We start from the raw sequence: 22170 nt of genomic DNA on the forward strand, positions 1-22170 counted from the left end.
AGTAATGCCTGTAAGTCAGCGCCCTGCCATGCCCCCCACACTTTACCTTAATGACAGCTTTATGCCCCCTGGGCATTGACTCTTCAGAATCCGGTATATACATGCAGAATACAAAGACATACTTGAGTCTGTTGTTAAGATATACAGTAACTAAAGGGGTTGTTTTGATCCACCTATATGCCACCAGGGTAAAACATGGAATTTACAGCACCAGGGAATCCCTCTAGGTTTCATCAGACACTTTTTTTTTTTAAAGAATAAACAGATAAATTGAATGCAACTCTGAGCACATGATCGAAAGTATGTAAACAGGTTTAAGAATCACATTAAATGATTACATCTTAATGTACTGATTTCTGATTTTTAATACACAACTTGTTGGATCTTATTTCAATCTCTTTTTGTTTATATGTTTTAACATTTAGGAAAGAGCTGATTCAGAGTGGGGCGTTAAGTCCAGAGAAAGATTTGTATTTGGGGAAACTTGCTCTAAGTAAGTTTCCAAAAAGCCCAGAAACATGGATTCACAGGTTTGTAACTTTTTTTATTTTTAATAAATATTCTTCACTTTTTTTTGCCCTTTGTTCTTTAGACTGTAGTTTGTCATGAGCTTGTATCTAACTTAAAGGGATTGGCTATAGTAACAGCTTTGATTCATCCCAGTCTTTGGACTGTTTGCAAACTCCTGAATCTTTGATTCGTGGCTTATTTTGCAGTGTTCAGCAAAATCTAATGGTACCCTTCACTTTGACTTGTGACCTAAGATGCTAGTATTGAGGCAGGGTTAGAAACTCATGCTTGCCCAAGGCGAATTAAATCAGATGAGGACTAGTTGATTCTCTCTCAGTAGTCTCTGGGCGAGTACTTAAAACAAATGTATAGATTTAATCCTCACGTTTACAGTCTTGCATTAAAATAAAATGCAGGAAAAGTCAATTTTCTAACGCGGTGTAGCATTTGTTAATAAGCATTCATAATGCTTAATGCTTAGAACTGAAACCTCCCTTCACCCCCCTGCAATGCCAAACACACTTAAAGCGCATTTTAATTTTACTGAAACACATTGCATCTTTGAAGAAAATTTAAAGTCATTTTACAAAAATGTGAACATTTATGTTAGGTTGCGACCCCCCCCCCCCCCGACACAAAAGAAAAAAAAAATAGACTGAAGATGTGATTAGCAAAGGGGGCCGGTTGTACTAACAAAATCAAAAAATAGGCCATGTTTTACTAAACGTTTTAAAATTAATAAAATAAATAATTACCATAATGAACATTACCATCATATGTTGCTTAAAACATAACACAATATATTCATATAAAGTTGAGTTCTTACCGATAAACAACAGTAACATGTTTAAAGTTTGTGACTTGATGTCTATAGCTTGGTGGTGTTTATATTATCATCAGCATATTTGAGTGATTGGAAGCTGAAATTATGTTTTTAAAACACCCTTTTCTTATACCGGTACAGTACTATTAGTACCATTTTAATAGCAAAACATTCACTGGTGGTTCTGACAAACCAGAAGGCGATCCTTCACACATTCAAATCCATTGATACATTCCCCCAGCTCTCTTGAAAAAATCTGTGTTTCCCTCATTTTTCTTTTGTATTTTTTATGCTCTCATTAGTATTCAACCTAGTGGATTCAGCATCGGTCAGTTCTGGCAGATTTTACTGTATTTGCTGAAATGTTTTTTTTTCCCACTGCTAATTTTCCTCTGTCAGCACACAGTACAGTAATCACTCAGTAACGAGGTGCAAACAGTTGATTGATTGATCGATATGTAGGAGCGTTTACTAAGGTGCCTTTGTTAAATAAAAATCAATTAAAAAATTTAATTTATAAGTGTTTATTTAGGAAAATAAAATTGATGCCTAATAATAACTTTATTCTGTAGCAAAACTATTTGAGGCAGTGAATTCATATTTTCAGGGTTAGATAAACCCTGGATTCTAACTGTCTTGCTGACCATGACATTGACCTTTGACTGAATATGGCTGCCATATTGAGGTCATGTGACTTCTAAAAATTTCTGCTGTATAAAGACTGTACACTTTGATTAATTGTCTTAAACTTTCATTGACTGAAGCAGTGCTAGAATGCTCTCATTTGCCAGCTGCAGCGCCTTTCATTCAAAGCCACCCATTCCTGCTTGAATTGAAAAATAAAGATTGAAAAAAAACCCACAAAATTCTTTCTAAAATAAACAATATTAATCGTCAATTTGGCAAAAAAATAACAATCGAATAGTAGCAAGCCTATCTATAACTCATGCTCCACCAATTTGCAAAAGGTATACTTTTTCAGTTTTAAGTTTTTATAATGCATGGTTTTGATCAGAAACTGTCAATTATGTAGAGTTCTGTTGTATTAATTTAATTATGATGAAAGTTTCATGCAGTGCACTGAAATGAATGACTGACCGAAACAGAAACAGTTTAATTGAAGGCGGTGTGGTAAAAACATTTTAAAATAAAATCAGAAAGACCTGAAGCCTACTTCAAATCCTGTAGCGGAGCTTGATAATCAGCTTTCCTGATTTACTGAATAGAAATATAACAGTTTAAATATGAACAAAAACACCATGGGCCCAATTTTGATAACACGGGGGCAAGCAGAAGGGCAATGCTCAAAGTGGGAGTGGTCTGTCTCCACAGTGATTTTGATCAAATTTAGCGCCAGGCGCAAGCGTAATCCAAAGCAATGTCTTTGCACTACGCCAATCACTGCTGAGTGGGAGGTGTAATCTGATTCCCAGTCGTGAGTCAGTAACATTTAAGAAGCTGTTTGCGCTGGCGCAAGGATGCTCAGCAATTTCGAGTTGAGAAAAAGAATATGCAGCATAGCTCTTTGTTTTTGGCATCCAACATGGAAGAGACACCATTGCAGCATGAAGGAATTTGGCAATTCGCAAAAGGAACACTTCACACCACAGGACGTTTTGCAGGTTGATAATAAAATATGGCATAAAACATCGAGTGAACCCAGGGCAAATAAGGTGAAAGAGGCATGGGAACAAATAGCTGCATCTACGAATGCTTCTTTGAATGCTGCACAAGAGTGCCCAAAACAGTTCAACGATGTCCGGCAGAGAAGCAAACATAAATTACCATCTGCTCGCCGGGCTGCAGTATCTACAAGTGGGGGTCCCCCTGTCATGGCAAATTTCACCCCACTGTAGTTGTAAACGAGTAATGTGACAATTCAGTTTTGCGATTTGAGTCTGAGTAAAAACAAACATATTTTTGGTGTTTTTTTTTTACTGGTATTTAATTGTAATGTTTATACTTGTATTGCTTTTGTTATTTAAGATATATAACAATTAAACCACACATTATATATAATGTTCCGGTTCATGTGTAAAATCGGTAAATGTATAGATTTACCAGCTCAGTGGTCAATCTATAAAATAACCTGCATATGTGTAGATTTACCAGTTCAGCTTTCAATGTATTAAATAACTAAGGAGATGGTAGTAAACAATCTCTTTTACTTACATCCATGATCACTGTCTGGCAACAACAATTCACAATACAAAATTATGTTTTGCCGGCAAAGTGACGTAGACTGTATAATTCTCACTGAAATGAATTAGGTTATGCTATTTTCTAAATGAGTTCAACTTAATACTAAATCACACTTTGTAGAGGCATGGGTTTTGCTGAAGAGATGTAATTATTGGGCAGCAGTGTGGAGTAGTGGTTAGGGCTCTGGACTCTTGACCGGAGAGTCGTGGGTTCAGTCCCCGGTGGGGGACACTGCTGCTGTACCCTTGAGCAAGGTACTTTACCTAGATTGCTCCAGTAAAAACCCAACTGTATAAATGGGTAATTGTATGTAAAAATAATGTGATATCTTGTAACAATTGTAAGTCGCCCTGGATAAGGGCGTCTGCTAAGAAATAAATAATAATAATAATAATAATAATAATAATAATAATAATAATAATAATAATAATAATAATTATTACCATATCTAATGTTTGCCCTATGGTCGAAAGACAAGTGGGAAAAAATTGTTAGAAATAAAACCAGAAGGGGCTCCCGAGTGGCGCATCCAGTAAAAGCACTCGCTAGAGTGCAGGATGCGCTCTATAGTGTGGACGTCGCGAGTTCGAGTCCAGGCTATTCCACAGCCGACCGTGGACGGGAGCTCCCAGGGGGCGGCGCTCAATTGGCTGAGCGTCGCCCGGGGGGAGGGAGGGTTAGGTCGGCCAGGGTGTCCTCGGCTCACCGCGCACCAGCGACCCCTGTAGTCTGGCTGGGCGCCTGCGGGCTTGCCAGTAAGCTGCCCAGAGCTGCGTTGTCCTCCAACACTGTAGCTCTGAGGCGGCTGCACGGTGAGTCTGCAGAGTATAAAGAAGCGGGCGGCTGACTGCACGCGCTTCGGAGGACAGCGTGTGTTCATCTTCGCCCCTCCCAAGTCAGCGCAGGGGTGGTAGCGGTGAGCTGAGCCTAAAAATAATTGGGCATTTCAAATTGGGGAGAAAATAATAAAAACTAATTGGCAACAACTAAATTAAAAAAAAAAAAAAGAAATAAAACCAGAAATCTGTCTCTAATCATGTCTTTATATAGGACAAAACATTAATACATGGGCTCTGCTGAATTACATTTATTATTATGAAATAATAATAATAATAATAATAATAATAATAATAATAATAATATTGCAAGAAGGGATGCAATGAAGTTAATTTACCAAGATGTAGAAGTATTTTTTTTTTTGATTTTTTTTGCCATTAAGCTCCCTGATGTTACTTTATTTCCAAATTCACCTCAAATGCTGTAGCATTATAACTACCATCTCCTTTGCTATTTTATACATTGACCACTGAGCTGGTAAATCTACACATTTACCGGTTAATCTATAGATTTACCAATTTTATACATGAACCATAATATATATACTGATGCACAATGAAAACGCAACAGTCTAAGTTTTACATCAATAGCTCATTGGGCACATACATAATGTTTTTTACATTTTAAATAGTGAGCAGGTTTGTTGATTGTTTGTTTGGGTAGTATTGTTCCTTGGGATAACAACATATTGAGCTCAAGTTGTGATTTCATGAAAACGCCAGGTGCTCAGTGTTTGGTATTTGAGTTGAGTTAAAATTGCCAAAATAGACATTCGAAAATACATGATTAATGCAAGAACAGCGAAAGATACGACCATGCCCTGCTTGAGTAATGAAGATCGCCTGGTTGCTATTGGCATGATTGAAGGTGGCATGTCTGTGAGAGAAGTTGCCTGGAGATGTTCTGCTTCAGCAATCAGCAGACTAGTCTAGAGAAACCAGGAAACCGGCTCTGTGAGGGACAAGCCACATCCTGGAAAGCCGTTCCGTTCCTGCAAGCCAATCCAGAAGTGTGGATCTTCCATCAGGAAGATGCAAGACCACACAGTGCTAGGATTACAATTATATGACTTCAAGAAAACAATGTTGAGGTCTTGTCAAGGCCAGCTTTTTCTCCTGACCCATCCAGTAGAACATCTGTGTATATATATATACAGGGCTTGAATTTCAGCGCAGGATCGCGGGAATCGCACATTTTCCAAGTTGCTCCCACATATCTGCAACTTTCAGTGCGGGAAAATCCCGCAGAGATATTTTAAGACACCAAGCTACTGTATTTTTCACCCAATTTAGAATGCCTGAAACACTACAACAATCTCTAAAGAAGTGAGTGTCAGTGACGAAAGCACTATGAGCCGCATTCTGAGTAGTTCTGGTTAAAATAAATAATTTTAAAAAAGTAGTGCTGGATATTTTAAGTGCCGCGAGACTTTATTCTCTCGTACATGATTCTCAGCCGCTATCTTTAAAGCATTATAGAAACTCAGTACACTGCAGTATAAGTAAACAGTTTTAAAAAAAAAAAATATGATACTAAGTCTATCTAGGTGTTGTTTTGCAAGCAGTGACTTTCGCTTTAACTCTTAAAACTCAGCCCCATTCATTTTGGGGCGCCAGCGCACAGAAGGTTACGCACATATTACTCAGACACCGTAAAAGCCACCTACCTGGCTTGTTTAAAAGTACAGACTCTGGGCTTTCCAAAGACGTATTCAGTGTATGTATGCGGTACTCCTAGCCGGAACTAAGACTGCATGAAGTTAAGCCTCTCATCATGTGAAAGGGTTCACAGCTTAGGTTTCGTTTTGAGCTAGGACTATATGAAGAACGATAGGAAAATGATGTCACAAGAGGGCGGAGTTAGTAAACAGTGGAGCCATTTCTGGAGCCCATAGAGCACTTTAACAGTGATCTTGCCCTGGCAAAATGTTTCTTGACATAATCAAGCATTAATTCGCATAAATAAGAGTCAGTCACTTTATATTAACAATATTTCTTGTACCCTTTTCCTGCTCTGTGCCTCTCTACCACTCTCTATCCCTGACTTGTTTCGAAAGCTCCTTGGTCTTCATGGTTGCTTTGTTGGATCACTATGTGAGTTGCAGCTTGAAAGTCTTTATATACTATATTATCTACAAGTCAAACCAATTTGAGTACACACAGGCTGAAACCATTTCACTAATTTTGTGACCTTTCAAACAAATCATTTGCACCTGATCTGATTTAGGGCTGCAGTGACAAAAGGGTTGAATAGTTATGCAACTGAGATTAATCTGTTTTTCTCTGTAAATCCTAACTTTATCAATGTGGAGTAGTTTGTGTAGATTCTACATGTAAAGTCTAATTTGAAAGCGTCGTGGAGTACGCTCAAGTGCCAACAAAATGTGAAAACTTTGCAGGGAGGTGAATGCTTCTGCAAACCACTGTATGTATATAAAATTAATGTTATTTAAACTGTCGTTTTTTTCAACCAATGAAAAATATGTAAATAATTGTTAGGCTACTTTAAAATTTGTGCTGGCTGCAGAGAATTGTGTAACTGGCTTATATATTTGCATATAAGCACTAGCACACTAATGTGCTCCACAAATATTTTTATTGAGTAATGTTTTTCTCATGCTGATTTTAAATGTGTACTTTGCACGCCCTTTTCAAATGGCCTCGGCTGGGCAATGCCTTCACGAGCACTGTCTTGGAGTGGAAGAGTTTTGTGTAGTAGTTCTTTCTGTGGAGTGGATGCTCTCCACTTTGATATCAACACAGCAAACTTTCACTCAGCGCCCGTCTGTATGGCTATGGTCGTGCAGTAGCCTCGAGTTGTGGCGCAGATGTCTTTTGAGCTGTGTGCAGCCTCCCCGGGCATGCCCCCCAGCCAATCCGGTTCTCCTGATCAGCTCAGCGTCAGGCGAGCCTAACTGCTCAATTGGTTGCCTAGCAACGCATCTCCTGTTCCACATCCCAGCTGCACACATCCATGCAAGAGCCAGCAACACACAGCTGGTTAACTAAAAGAAAACCGATTCCTTTGTTCGGGGTCTGACTTGGGGAGGCTCATGGTGTTGGTGGTTAGGCTTAGAGGGTGAAGGCGATAAAAATATACAAAGAGTATTGCTGAAAGAGTTTCAAAAACTGGTAAGTAGCTTAGCTACCCAGTGGGTGAGAGGGAAACTGTTTATGGTGAAATAAGCTCTCTGAAGGGTGATAGGTGGTGTTTTGTTTTGTTTGTTTGTGTGATATTATTTTCATTGTGAAGAAGATCACGATAATACCTGTGAAAACAATACTCTTAATAAAAGTACAGGTACCACACCATTTTCAAATTTATAACCTTGGTTCTGTGTAATACTTGAAGATAATATCCTTAGGGAATAGAAAGATGACGTGCGTTGAATTGACAACAGAACTGGCAGAAGGCACAGGTGTCTATGTCCATCCATTAACAGTTCAAAGCACCTTTGACCATTGTTCCATAGTCCAATTTCTATGTTCTTGTGCATATTTCAGCCTTTTAGTCTTGTTCCCCTTTCTTAACAGAGAAAGTGTGACCTTCGTACTGTTGATTTGATGGACAACGATACCTGTTGTCTGTTGTCAATTCATAAATTAGGGGTGGGCAACGATATGAAAACTGTATATCGATATCGTGCAAGTATTTCCAAAACACAAAAATGTAATAACACAATTGCAATATGAAACATATATACATATAGATGTTAACAGATATTTACATAAAAAAAGCAAAAACTTACTTTAACTTAGTGGTGCTTTGCTTCACAATATCCATGGAGAAAAAGGTATTGTTATATTGTTTTGCTATTCCATGCCATCATCAGCCACCTCAAAACCAAAATATGATATACTTCACTGCGCAGGCTAGCCAATCCGGAAGTAATTTAATCTTCTCTGCATATAAATGCTGACTCACAACACCTCTAAAAGTATTAAGTACTGTGTCATGCTGCATTATTTTGAGATGTCTTTTGATGTTTTAAAAGTGCATCTCATTTATAATACCCAAAGTTCACATTTTAAAAAGATAATAATAATAGCGTAAGTAATCACTTGGACAAAATGCAATGGACCACTTGTAGCATCAGCTACACCTGTGCAACATAAGAAGTTTGCTGCCTGCTATACTAATTGGGTGGCAGAAAACCTGCCCAGGTTGTCAAAGTTTAATTGAAAGCTTATTAAGCATTTATATGTTAAAGCCACAATTGTAATTCATTTATTTTTTCTGAGGTTTCTCAGTAAATGCTGAAAGTTATTATCTTTATATATTCCGTTTTCCATACACAACATATTAGGATGGAAGGTGCCCACTTGAAGACCCCAGAGATGTAGCCTACTTAGCTCAATCCAGACGGTTGTCATGCTGATGCACTGGGGAGACCGCACTGTGGTTGATCCCCGGAGCCAGCATCGCATTCCTTGTGTGTGCTGATGCACTAGGGAGGCAAAATAAGCTGATTCCTGGAGCCAGCATTACACTTCAGCCATCAACACCAGGCAGAAGGATATCTACATCATCATATGGAAGGAAACGCAAATGGATGGAGACACAGATGGATCTCATTAGTTTACTGTAAAGCTATGTCTTAGTTGGTGCTTATCTTGGCAAGATCCGAGTTCAAATCAGCATGAAGTTTTAACATCTACTCTCATGTAATGGAAATCGTAATTATCCATGCATCTGTTCTCCTATTTATCTAGTTAATTGTTTAAGAGTCCTTATAGCAATGGCCTGGTTCTACTTTAATTGATTATCTTTGTCTCATTAAGCCATTTGACAATTTCTTTATTACAGGCACCTGACTAGTTAAGAAAGAGTCTGTTTTTATGGAGAGAAGGGTATGGTGGCTGTGTATGCTGTGTATGTGTTTGTTAGAAAGTATTTTCTAAGCTACTGCTTTTGAAGAATAAAAAAAACACTTAGGAAAGAAGTTTATATAAAAAAACTGAATCAATGCTACAATTAACTACTTTAGCCGAGTTTGAACTTTGCTTTAGCAAATTAATAAAGATGTATTGAAGTCTTTATGTCCACACTCTGGATTACTGTTCATTGTCTCACCAAGCCGTTCCTGTTTTACCCTGGAATTTAAAAGGATTATTTGTCTGAGTTACCTCTCCATTGGGAAATCATTTGTTGGACAGACATTTCCAAACCAGGGTGATTTTGCTTTTGTATCGTTTCATGAACGCTGGGTGAGATCAAACCAATTTACTCTATGGGATGTGATTTTTTTTCACTTATCTGTCTTATTGCTCTACCAGTTTTATTTCTATTCTTACTTTGTGGTTTGTTTTTAATGCATATTTATTTTAAGGATTACTGTCTTACCCCACGTTTATTTCTTGGATCTGGCACTCGGCTCACCTACCTTTTTAATATGTGGCTTATTCCGGGTGGGAATATAATTGTGATCAGGTCATTTAAATTATTTTGATTGACCTGGAGTTGAGTTTGTTACACACTGCACATATCTCAAAATAATCCCAATAGTGCTTAATGCAGCATGCAAATAGCGTTTGGTACCTTGTGAGCGCGTTCTGAATGGAAGAAAAAAATATGTATATCAAATTATTTAAGCCGATGTTAATGTTTTTTTGTGTTATATATAGATTTTATTTTATTTTTTTTTTAGGTTGTGTATCCCTTTTAAAAAAAGACAATCCTTAATTAGTCGATGCGTGCAGGGTATAGTTTCTAGGCCGGTGAGAGGAAACAGATGAAGAAACGACACGAGAGAGGGCACACAGGTTTTTGATTTGTTGTTTTTCTTGATTTATAGCTTCTAGCTATTGAATGTTTGAAATACATTTGTTAAACACCCAGCTGCCCATTTATTTTGGCAATTTCCATGTTTAAAAATGTTTGGGTTATTTTGCAGATTTCATTCTTAGCCCTCAGATAAGCAATTTGGACATTTTTCAAAACCATTTTTGCTATATGTATTTTTTTAATACACTTTTATTGTGATTATTGTCAGATTCCACACACTTCTTTTACTGCTCTGAGCACACTCTTAAACTCAGGGGAGACATTTAAAGAGGACAAAGATGTTTTGTTTTGTTCTGCAGTGAATTGTTCGTGCACTGGGCTTGCAACATATCCAGACAACTTTTAAATAATCTAGAAAATCACACAGACTCATTCAATTTGAAGTTTTAACGAATCAGACCAGTATAAGTACTTGTTAATGTTTATTAGCTGCTTAATAATAGAGCGAGTGGTTGCAAGCCACTTTGGATCCTTGCTAATAGGCAATCTGGGGGTTTCCAGTGCCTTTACAGGTTTAACAGCATTAATACTTAAATACAAGTATGGTTATCATATGCTTAGCCCTTAGGCAAGCCATGCAAAAAGCTAAACCGCCCACCGCTAAATCCTAAAACATACAATTTATCACTCTCCAAAGCTAAAATATAATTCCTATACCTTATAGCAATGCATCAATATACATTAGATATAAATTCTAAATTGTTCTTACCTTCCACTGTATGGAAGTTTAGTTGTAGAACACAATGTAAAAACAAGAGCTATCTTGAAAAGGCAGAGACTTCTTAATATGACCAAACAGCAACCAGCTTTTTCAGAGATCCTCAGAGCATGGACCACACAACTTGTAGTTAACAAGTCGAGTGATACTGATTGGGGTTTTACCTTGGCTTTTATATAACTTTCTCCATTTAATACACCAGAAGACCCAATTAAATATAATTATTTGGTTTGTTCTACAACCCTTACCTTAAGTGAGTAATATATTTAATTACAATACAGCAATAACTCCTATGACTGTATGTCCTATTATTATTATTATTTATTTCTTAGCAGACGCCCTTATCCAGGGCGACTTACAATTGTTACAAGATATCACATTATTTTTTACATACAATTACATTTTTTTTTTTGACATATTATTTTTACATACAATTACCCATTTATACAGTTGGGTTTTTACTGGAGCAATCTAGGTAAAGTACCTTGCTCAAGGGTACAGCAGCAGTGTCCCCCACCTGGGATCGAACCCACAACCCTCCAGTCAAGAGTCCAGAGCCCTAACCACTACTCCACACTGCTGCATGTCCTACCCTATTCGCATTTCCAAAACATGTGAGGTGAACTTTTGAACGGATATTTTTTCTACAAAAGTGTGTGTGTGTTTATATATATATATATATATATATATATATGTATATATATATATATATATATATAGTGTGTGTATGTGTGTGTATATATATATATATATATAATGTTTAATTATTCTAACCTGGGTTTTAAAATATATTTCCATCAACATCAAAAACATTCTTTTCAGTAGGTTGGATTTGTTTCATGTAAAATAATATTGGATAGGGATTGTTTAGAGCAGGGGTAGGCAACCCTGGTCTCGGAGTGCCACAGATTTGATTCAATTATTGGCTTAATTGGTCAGAATTACCATGTGTTCCAGGTATTTAGCAATTGATGATTAAGAGATACCTACAAAACCTGCAGGATTGTGGCAGTCCAGGACCAGGGTTGCCTACCCCTGGTTTAGAGAGTTCATGACTCTATAGTTGCGGATCCAATTATTTTCATTTAAATCCAGGCTATAGGAATCAGTTAAATGTAATAGTCTTATATTGGCTTTTTCAATTCTTAAACTAAGTTTGACCTCTCTTTCTGTTTCTAAAAATCCCCTGAGCAAACAGGTTTCAGACACCATGTTTACCTGCCAAGAGTTTCATATTCATTTTTTAATTAATATGAAACTCTACGGTAAGCGCTTTTCCAAATTTATCGAATTCATGTTTTGGCCGGATTCAAGAGACGACTCAGGCAGGTATCTCTACAGATAAGAAAAAAGCTTACATCCTAATTTTTTTATAACTAAGCTCTCTATCTTCTTATAATGAGATACATACTCATGTCTTTCTTAAAGCACCTTCCGTTGTTTATCGTTAGGCTTGCTACTGTTCGATTTTAATTTTTTTGCCAACTCGACGATTAATATTGACGTTTATGTTAGAAAGAACTTATTGTTTTTTTCTATCTTTATTTTTCAATTCAAGCAGAGAATGGGTGAAATTGACCTTTAAATTAAAAAAAAAAAAAAAAAAAAAATTATGCCACTGAAAAATCTCATTTAGCGAAACCCCTTTATCATATTCAACATGCAACAAAACCATGGTTACCAACATACTAATTGAAATATCATTTGGTCACAGCTGAGCTATATATTTAAAAATTGTCTCAAACCGTAGTAAACTCAGCATATAAAAGTGTATTACACAGACCTTTTATAGCATACATTTACGAGTAAAAATAATATGCACAGAACAAAACATTAGATAGTTGAACAGAACTAACTTGCACTTATTATTCGGAGTCTGAGCTCCCCCTCTCCTGCTTTGCCTTTAGCACAGCCGGACTCAGTCACTGGAAGGCAAGGCAGACGGGCCCGCTTCATCCTGCTGCAGAGACTTTAGCCGTCGATCAGGGTATTGTGCACAATATTCATTAAGTGTTTTTCGCTTGCGCCCCATTTTCAAATCAAACTAGTAACTGTCACTGTATGCCAAAAGCAAAAGCTTACGTACACCTTAAAAGTAGGTGCTTTGAATGACAGGCAGTGTAGCTGGCAAATGAGAGCATTCTAGCACTTCTTCTGTCAACGGGATCTGTCAGAACAGGGTGAAACTACAGTACTAACGGACCACTGAGATGACTGACAGCGACCCCCAGCCATTCAGAGTGCAACGGAGACAGGACAGACAGCAAGTATAAAAACTACACAAACTAGAGAGGATTTCTAAATGATTATTTGTGGTAAGAAAATAAAAAATAACGAGTGGTTTTACAGACGTTTATCATATAGAAATTTATTTCAAACTCATTTTTGGGGAATTCGACGTTTTAACAAGCTTTACCAATTAACACTGAAAAGTAGCAAGCCTAGTTATCATTCAAGATTGATACACAGCAAAGACAAATCCCGCTTTTAAGAGCCAACAGCAAATCCTGCTTTCAGGTGCTAAAGACTAATCCTTATCTTTGAAGGTCTAATTCTGCTTTGCTCATACAGGCAAAGCAACAAGCTTTTCAGTATTCTACTGTGTGTCTGAGACAGACTTTTAATTCTTTCACTTTTAAACACTTGAATTCTTTCCCTGTAAATAAATACCTCTGTTTTATTACTGCTGTAAAACTTAAATGCAACACTTTTTTTGTTTTAAATGTGATTCTGTCCAAGAGTTGCTTTTTCTTTTGTAATACAAAAGACTCCATGTTTTAGTTTTAAAAACTATGAACACGTTTTCAGTTAATTAACTGAGGTGCTTGTTTATGCCAAGGTTACAGGCTTCTGTGCATGATAGCTGTCAATAATTTAAAGATAGGGGAGGCTCTATGTTTAAGTCTGACCCGTTTCCAAGACATTATATGTATTCTAATAACAAAGGCACACAGACATGCTAACATTAACACTTGTTCAGTTTTTTAGTTCAAATCGTTATCCTGCTCATAATTTGCTGCAATAGTATTTCTACAGGTTTTATATTCTTTAAAACATAGTAAAGTTATTACAATATTCTGACATGGTCAGTTAGAACTCTTATTTTGAACTAATATGTTCTTTCAACAATACTTATTTTATTTGTATAACTTTAAATAATTTTATAACGTGTTTCTAATTCAGATTCTTCAATGTAGCAGAAATTTAAATTTTATTTTACTCCATTGGTATATACAGAAGGCAAGAGGTTAATTTTAATTAGGCACCTGCTTGGCAGCAAATGCAACCTTGAATATTAAAACTTAGGACCGCTTAGTTTGATACAGATTAACATCCTCATGCATTTACTAAGGTTATTATATTGGGTTTCTTATTTTTAAAATCTCAGTCTTCTATGTGTAAATACTTTTGTTTTTTCTTACTATAATAGAACCACAGATCTGTCCTAGTTAAGTTTGCTTCTGGCATATTAACTCTGCTCCACATAGTTTGCCATTCTGTTCTCACTGCATCAGAATGTTTGAAGTTCTGAGTCTAATTAAAAAAGATGCTTTTGCCTGATAAGGGAGGTTTAGAACTTTCAACAGGTCAGCCTGACCTTTTGATACAAGGAGCTCTTTTTTCAGACCATACACAGATTCACTAATAATATTTTTGTACTGGTTACACAGACTATTCAAAAGAATACAGAATCCTACAACATTACTATTAATACTAATAGAGTATATCATATCATTTTTTTCTAAACAATGTACTTTAACAATTGATTTAATATTTCTGCTGGCTTCATATTCTTTTAAAATAACAGTACAGTCATTACAATATTTTAACACTGTTGCAGTTTCACAAATGTTCAATTTGTATCCCAAAAATCAGCCTGCTTCCAGTAGCAGTGACAGTCTTGGGTCATTTTCTGCTCCGTGAGTCTGTCAAAGTCACCCCAGGTGTGGGTGACAGTCTGTAAAAGCCTGATACCTGCAAAAACTTAAATCTTGTTAGCTGGGCTCCCAATATACATTCTCATTCCCATCATCAGTGGGAAGACTTCAAATAAATTAAGATGTTTCTGTCTAAGAGCCATACATCTCTGCTGCATACACCTTTCACTTAAAAAAAAGGTGCTCGCACTGTACAAGGGAAGACGAGTTTTAGGGTCAATCGTGACATTATGAAAAACGGAAATGCAGTATCTCAATAGAACTTAAATAACAACAATGTGTTTACAATTGTAGCATTATAATATAGATCACAACATAACATTTTTTTCCCCCAATGGCAGCATTACATAAGTATAAATAACATACTATATATAATACTTGTGCAAGCATATCACATTTTAGAAATAATTTTTTGTGCGATAGATTGAGGCAGACGCACTTCAAACCCTCATCAATGCTAACGCCTTTATCTAGCACATATACATCAGAAAACTTGTGTTGCAAATTTTGTCATGTCATATACTGTATCTTCCCCAGTTTCAGGCATGGGTGTATAGCGTTGTTGTTATGCATTATTATCTGTGAAGTGTAGGTACAACAAATAAATAGGTTTTTTTACCAGTACCAATCCTGACAAGGCTTCCTTACAACCTGTAACACCAACAAATAAAGAAATCTCTTTATTCTCTGTACCTACACAGGCATCAATTTTTCACTCTCAGCTGTGTGTATACAGATGACCTGGTCAGTCAAGCACATTTCTTAGGGACTGCTGCCATCTTCAGTGAAAAAGAAACTGCATACACTTTTACAATACAGTTGTCTTATTTTTTCATTGAAGCACATTAAGACATGTTAAACTTTGCAGATGCACATAAGCGCCTGCACGCCATTCACACGGGACTGACAAATTTGGACTCGCGCTCCACATTGAAATTGCGAGATAAGCAGCTGGGTGGTTAATCGGGTTCTTAGAAAAAGAAAAACGCCAATCAATGGAATAAAATGGTTAAATAATACTTTAATATGTGTTTACCTACGAGACTGGTTTGTATAGGGTTTGTTGTATCTTAACCCTTTGCAGTCCATTTATTAAGTGCGCGTCAGGCGCGTCATGTCCAATTTATTTTCACACGCGCAGTTAATTTTAGACGTGCTGTTTAAAGTTTTTTTTTTTTTCCACAGTCAAACGGGTTTAAAAGGCCCTGCATATCAACAAAGCACTCACTAGGCATCTCCAGCCGCTCCCCACCCTTTCGTTCGCTATAGCTTTCACATATGCTAAGAAATAAATAATAATAATAATAATAGTCGTACGTACCGATCAATCATCTCCTGATCACTCGTTTTATCACCAAACTCCTCAATAATGCGATCCAATTCATTATTTTATTACTATAACATCTCAAAAAATCTCTGCAAATGTCCGTGTTATTCTCTGTGCGGTGATTCAGTAACAGGCAGCTTGTTTCCTTATGGCCGCCCCTATCTGATCCCAGGGGCAAGTATAAGTATTCATGAGATACGCCCTTCTTATTTTTTTATTTTTTTTCGGCTTGTCTCGGCTCCTGTCGCTCCCACTCGGCCACTCCGGAGAAAAAACTACTAGAAACCCGTTTTTTTGCGTTTTTTTGATGATGTCGGACAGGATCCGACATTGGACCACATAGGAATACTTGCAAAGGGTTAATGTAAAACAAACTTGATTATATTGTGTTTGTTTTTTTAGCAGTATTAGCAATAAAAAGTATGTGTCTGCAAGCGTACGTGATTTTTTTTTTAATCCCACGAAATCGCAATATGGAATTATATATATATATATATATATATATATATATATATATATATATATATATATATATATATATATATATATATATAATATAAAGTTTGAGAAAAAGGAAAACTGCTGTGTACCAAAATGATCAATAAGAAAAAAAGAAAAGGATATTTCAGGTACTTAAAAAGGTAGAATAAAGGGGGCTCCCGAGTGGCGCATCCAGTAAAAGCACTCGATAGAGTGCAGGATGCGCTCTATAGCCTGGACGTCGCCTGTTCGAGTCCAGGCTATTCCACAGCCGACCGTGGACGGGAGCTCCCAGGGGGCAGCGCTCAATTGGCCGAGCGTCGCCCGGGTGGAGGGAGGGAGGGAGGGTTAGGTCGGCCAGGGTGTCCTCGGCTCACCGCGCAGCAGCGACCCCTGTAGTCTGGCCAGGCGCCTGCGGGCTTGCCTGTAAGCTGCCCAGAGCTGCGTTGTAGCTCTGAGGCGGCTGCACGGTGAGTTCGCAGTGTGTAAAGAAGCTGGCGGCTGACGGCACACGCTTCGGAGGACAGCATGTGTTCATCTTCGCCCCTCCCGAGTCAGCGCAGGGGTGGTAGCGGTGAGCTGAGCCTAAAAAATTATTGGGCATTTCAAATTGGGGAGAAAATAATAAAAACTAATTGGCAACGACTAAATTATAAAAAAATAATTGATTACAAATCAATTATCAGGACGTTTCAGACTACAAGTCCTTCATCCCAAAAAAAAAAAATGTTTTCTTTTTTCTTATATATAATTTGGTGCCCACCCCTAATATTGCTCTCTCTCTCATATACATATACACTGAGCATCAAAAGAAATGTATTACTTTATATTTGGATAAAATAAAAAAAATGATCAAAAAATGACTAACTCTGTTTTAGAGCAGTTGCAGTGACTTGTTATTGTGCCTATTAACAATTGACATCACAAAGATGCTGCAAAATGATCTGTCGATCTTGGGCAAGTGTGGTTAATCTTGGTCTCCCAGTTCATGGCCGGTCATTAACAGTGTGTCTTGTAATACCGTCTCGCCAGGTTTGAAATTGCTGGCTGTAAGCACCCAAGATGATGAGCCACAGTACACTGCCCTAGTCCAGCCTCCAACATGACGATTGCACGAAGGCACTGCTCTCTTGACAGACGTGGCATATTGTTTTTTTCTTGTGACTTTCTTGCTTTTCTTGCTTTTATTCAAGCTTGCAATTAAACAGCTGAAATCAGTCCATATCCAGTGTCCAATCAACTGTCTCACTAATTAGGTGATTAAGTGCATATGCTTCAGTCATAGTCACTCAAGCGTGTCATGGTCAAGGATGAATGATTGAGTGATTCAAAAGAAACCAAAAACATTTCATCAATGTCCATCATTTATATACCTAAATGTGTTAATAGTTATACGTTTCTTTTGATGCTTGATAGATATATATCTCACTCCTGTGTCTTGTCTTTCTTTGCCTAAATGTCCAAAACGTTTGATACATTTCTGTGATGATTATTTTACGCTCTGCCCTTAACACTTTTAAACCAAGGCTGTATTTACCAACCATGACAATCTTAATAGTGAGGTTCAGAGTGGTACTCGTATTTAGTTTTGTTTGGTATCAGAGAGAAGTCTTCAGCACTCGCAACACATGCCTCCTTGCACAGGATACTTCCTTGTTACTTCACCCTTCTTGAGCCATGACAGATTTTTTTTGATTCTCTAGGAGGTGGAACTTCCTGTTCAGCAAACCAATCAACAGAGGCCAGCTCGGAAGTTTCTAGAACCCACTATCATGCCTGTCTTTCCAGACTACTGGCCACTAGTGATGGGTAGCCCAAATTACACCCAAACTTTAAAATTGCAAATATAATCGACACAACATTATATAAATTATTCTAGACTGGAGGTTCTGCACCTTAACCTCCTATAATGTATATAGTGCCCTTCTATGACTTTGCCACATAACACCCCCCTCCCCCCCCCCAGCTCTAACCTACTACTGCGTATTTTGTTTCTCTAGGTAATAGTTTCCTGCCTAAATACAAGACTAGGTGCTCTTCCACACCTGCTCCAATGCCCTCATCCGAGGCATCAGTCTGTACAACGAAGGGTTTCTTAAAGTCTACTACTTTCAAAATGGGCTTGCTGCACAGTATCAGGGTCAGAAACACTTTCTCTGGCTCTTCTGTTCACCTAACCATTTTAGGTATATATATAATCGCTGCAACATCTGATGAAGACATACTATGTGTCGAAAAACTTTGTTTTATTTCATGTTTTGTTTTAATAAATAATAAAAGGTTTTTAAAACAAAATGTAAGAGGAATCTGCATATAATTATTAGCGGTCAAGTCTGAAGAAGAGATTTTTGAGTGTGCGACCAACCATCTCTACGAGCGACATCAAGTAAAATATACATGGTTTATATGTCATTGTTAACTATTTTTTTTTAACTCTTGCATAGTTATATATAAAGTGCCTTATGGTTGGCACCTCTTTTTGGGGAAAAAGCTTTGCTTTATATATACATATATGATGCTCCCACCATTGCTTGCTTTAAATCAACTCTCAAGACCCATCTGTTCTCTCTTGCTTTTCATGCTCTTTAAGCCTGATATCTGCTATTAGCTGCTGTGTTGTTGTTACTATTTCATGTATTATGCTACTATCATGTATTATGCATTTATTCACTGTATTTAATGTGTTATGCATTTTTTTACTGTATGTCATGTATTATGCATTTCTCTATATTCAAAGTTTATGGATTTTCTTGTTACTGCATCTTGTAAAGCTCTTTGTGATGGTGGTCCACTATGAGGCGCTACGTAAAATAAAGATTGATTGGAAATCAAGATTTATATATATATATATATATATATATATATATATATATATATATATATATATATACTTTTTTCACTTATTTCTTTCCATAGATTAGTACATGCTGTTAAAAAGTTTTTGCTTATTTGCATTTTGTTCATATAATTTAATTTTTTTTTCCTTTTTTCCTGTTGCTGTATTACTTTTAACTGTTTAAAAAAAAAATGGTGGGAACTTTTCTTCTTAGGCGCTGGGTCTTGCAGAGTTTAATCCAGGAATGCTGCCCCAGTAAGGCATGTAAGGAGCGGAGTGGAGCGGTGGCCGTGACGGCAGCGCAGACAGAAAGACTGCAGAGAATACTGCAGGAGGAGATGAAGGCCTGCTCTGAAGCTGCAGGGAGATACCCAAGCAACTACAATGCCTGGTCACATCGTATTTGGGTGATACAGAATTTGGCAAAAGACAACAAAAAGGTATCATTTGCAACAAAGTTTATAGTTACCACATGCTACAAAATAGTAACTGTTCTACTTGTGACTTTGTTTACTGTTTTTACATCCATTGCTTTCAAACAAATGTTTGTCATTGAATTTATTAGGTATTTTTTTAGTATTCCCTGTATGATTTTCAATTCAAGTATTAATTGATAATTCAAGGAAAAGATCAATACCTGTCAATCATTTTTTATTGTATGAAGTATAAAACTTATTTTGGAAATAAAGTACCAGTATTATTATGTTAAACATATTGCAACATTCAGAACGGCAGATCATTATTTATTTTTCTTTTTTTTTCCAGCAAAAAAATGAATTACTACTGTTTGTTATTTACTCCCTATACAAGATTAGAGCTTGGGGGTTGATTTGATCAACCTAAACCCCTCTAGAATAAATCATAGCTGGGTTTTTAGAGCATTTTAAAGTAGCAAGGAATCCACCTTGATTGCATCAACCACTCTTTAGTGTTTTAGTGTTAATTCCCAGGATAGCCATGGGTAGATGATTGATGCAATCCTGGATGATTCCCCATTGTTTAGCGTATACTCCCTTTTAATATGTCAGGGGAAGCGTGTTGTAATTTGAAGCAAATTATTTTCTCTGTTGGCCCTAATATTTATCACGTTTTGAGACTGTTCCTCATGAAATGCCTGTAATTTGTGCAGATATAGCACCTGCCTACTGAGAGCCCACTTTCAGCCCTCTGTCTTGCCTGTTGTGACTGTGACTCACTTGCAACAGGGGTTACATTCTAGCCAGCCCATGCAAGCCTCCTTCGCTCTGGTAAAACATTCACATATTACACCATTAATATCAGTTTGGACAGTATATTAGCCTTATTGTTGCTGGAACATCCAAAAAGGATCAGTGTAAAAAGGTGTAAGATTGAACTGTAGATAGGACCTACGCTATTGGCTCATTCATTAATTCTGACGATTTAAGTCATCTTGTCTCAACAAATAAAAACTGTAGTGGAGCTAATAAGCTGCACAGCAACATTTGCACACAAGGTAACAGTAATTTTGATGGGTAGCCTGGTATGAAGAAATTCAAGGCTACAGGATGGGTTGCTTGGTGTTACAACAGTTCAAATAAAGATTTGATTCTCAGTGGGAATGTTCTAATTGGTAACAGCTGTGTCATGTTTTTGTATCATACATTCTGTATGGAGGACAGCACACGTATTTACTAGCTTCATTTAAATCTGGAGTTAAGTACGTCGGTGCCTCTGGATACACATTAGGATTTACCGTAGTGGCATTGTTACTTTACAAAAGGGAAGCAGGCACTGGCGAGAGAAAATAGTGAAGTGGATAAAATCACAGAGCTCAGTCGTTGAGGCCTTAAATGCAGCTCTGGCCTTGCTTCTGCAGAATGCATTGCACACTACCTGCATATCCTGAACATTACATTACTTGGTTCACTGAATGCTAGACAACATTAGACCAAGGCTAATGGCTAAACAACATTTTTCTTGCATGCCTTGAGAAGAAAGCATTGCATTCAGTATGTCTGTGTTGATGCATTGCTGTCAATCATTTCATGAGTGATTTGAAAGTTCTTGTATTACTTAGTATGAGCATTATGGTCTACTCTTGGAGCACAAAGGCTTAGAACACATTACAATCATGAACAGAACCAAAAACTTACAGGCTCCTGTACAACATATTGTTATACATTTCATTCATGTTTCAAAATGTTATTCTACAATAAAGGTATGCTTCCAATGTATTTAATTCAAGAGTCTTCCTCTCTGAAAAATACAGCATGGTTGAGAGGGACTTTTGTTTGGACCCAAAAAAGCAGTACAATGACATTAGGAACACATTTCTAAATGGTGTAATACAATGTACAGGAGGTAAAGTCAAAAATAGTTCTGTGTATAACTGTCTTGAGCAGAGCAATGGCTTGGTACAGGAAATCTTCTGACTGTCATTTCAGGTTTTTCTTGATGAGTTATCTTCTATGAAGTACTGGGTGTCCATGCACGTTTCAGATCACAGTGGCTTCCATTACCGACAGTTTCTCCTCAAATCTCTTGTTGGAGACCCCGGCCACATGCTGGACAAAACTGCCTCAGCACTGCAGTCTACTTCTAATGAACACTGTGCTAGTCTTCCAAAAGAAGAGGAGGCTTCAGCTGAGATCCAGAGGACAGTGGTGCCAGACCTGTTTGATGAAGAACTGGAGCTTTGCACTGACCTTATTGAGTCGTACCCTGGCCACGAAACACTTTGGTCTCACAGGTAAG

The 22170-nt window shown here is 37.2% G+C and overlaps 1 protein-coding gene across 1 annotated transcript in view; it reads left to right on the top strand.

The window, feature by feature from the left end:
- LOC117408627 (protein prenyltransferase alpha subunit repeat-containing protein 1-like) overlaps window positions 1-22170 on the top strand; it is a 62375-nt gene that overhangs the window by 31928 nt on the left and 8277 nt on the right. The window contains exons 4-6 of the mRNA XM_034013795.3: window positions 426-530; window positions 19670-19895; window positions 21861-22165. Coding sequence (XP_033869686.3) covers window positions 426-530; window positions 19670-19895; window positions 21861-22165 — 636 coding nt within the window. The remainder of the gene's footprint in view (window positions 1-425; window positions 531-19669; window positions 19896-21860; window positions 22166-22170) is intronic.

This window comes from Acipenser ruthenus, chromosome 2 (genome assembly GCF_902713425.1).
Source record: "Acipenser ruthenus chromosome 2, fAciRut3.2 maternal haplotype, whole genome shotgun sequence".
NCBI classification, from domain to species: Eukaryota; Metazoa; Chordata; class Actinopteri; order Acipenseriformes; family Acipenseridae; genus Acipenser; species Acipenser ruthenus.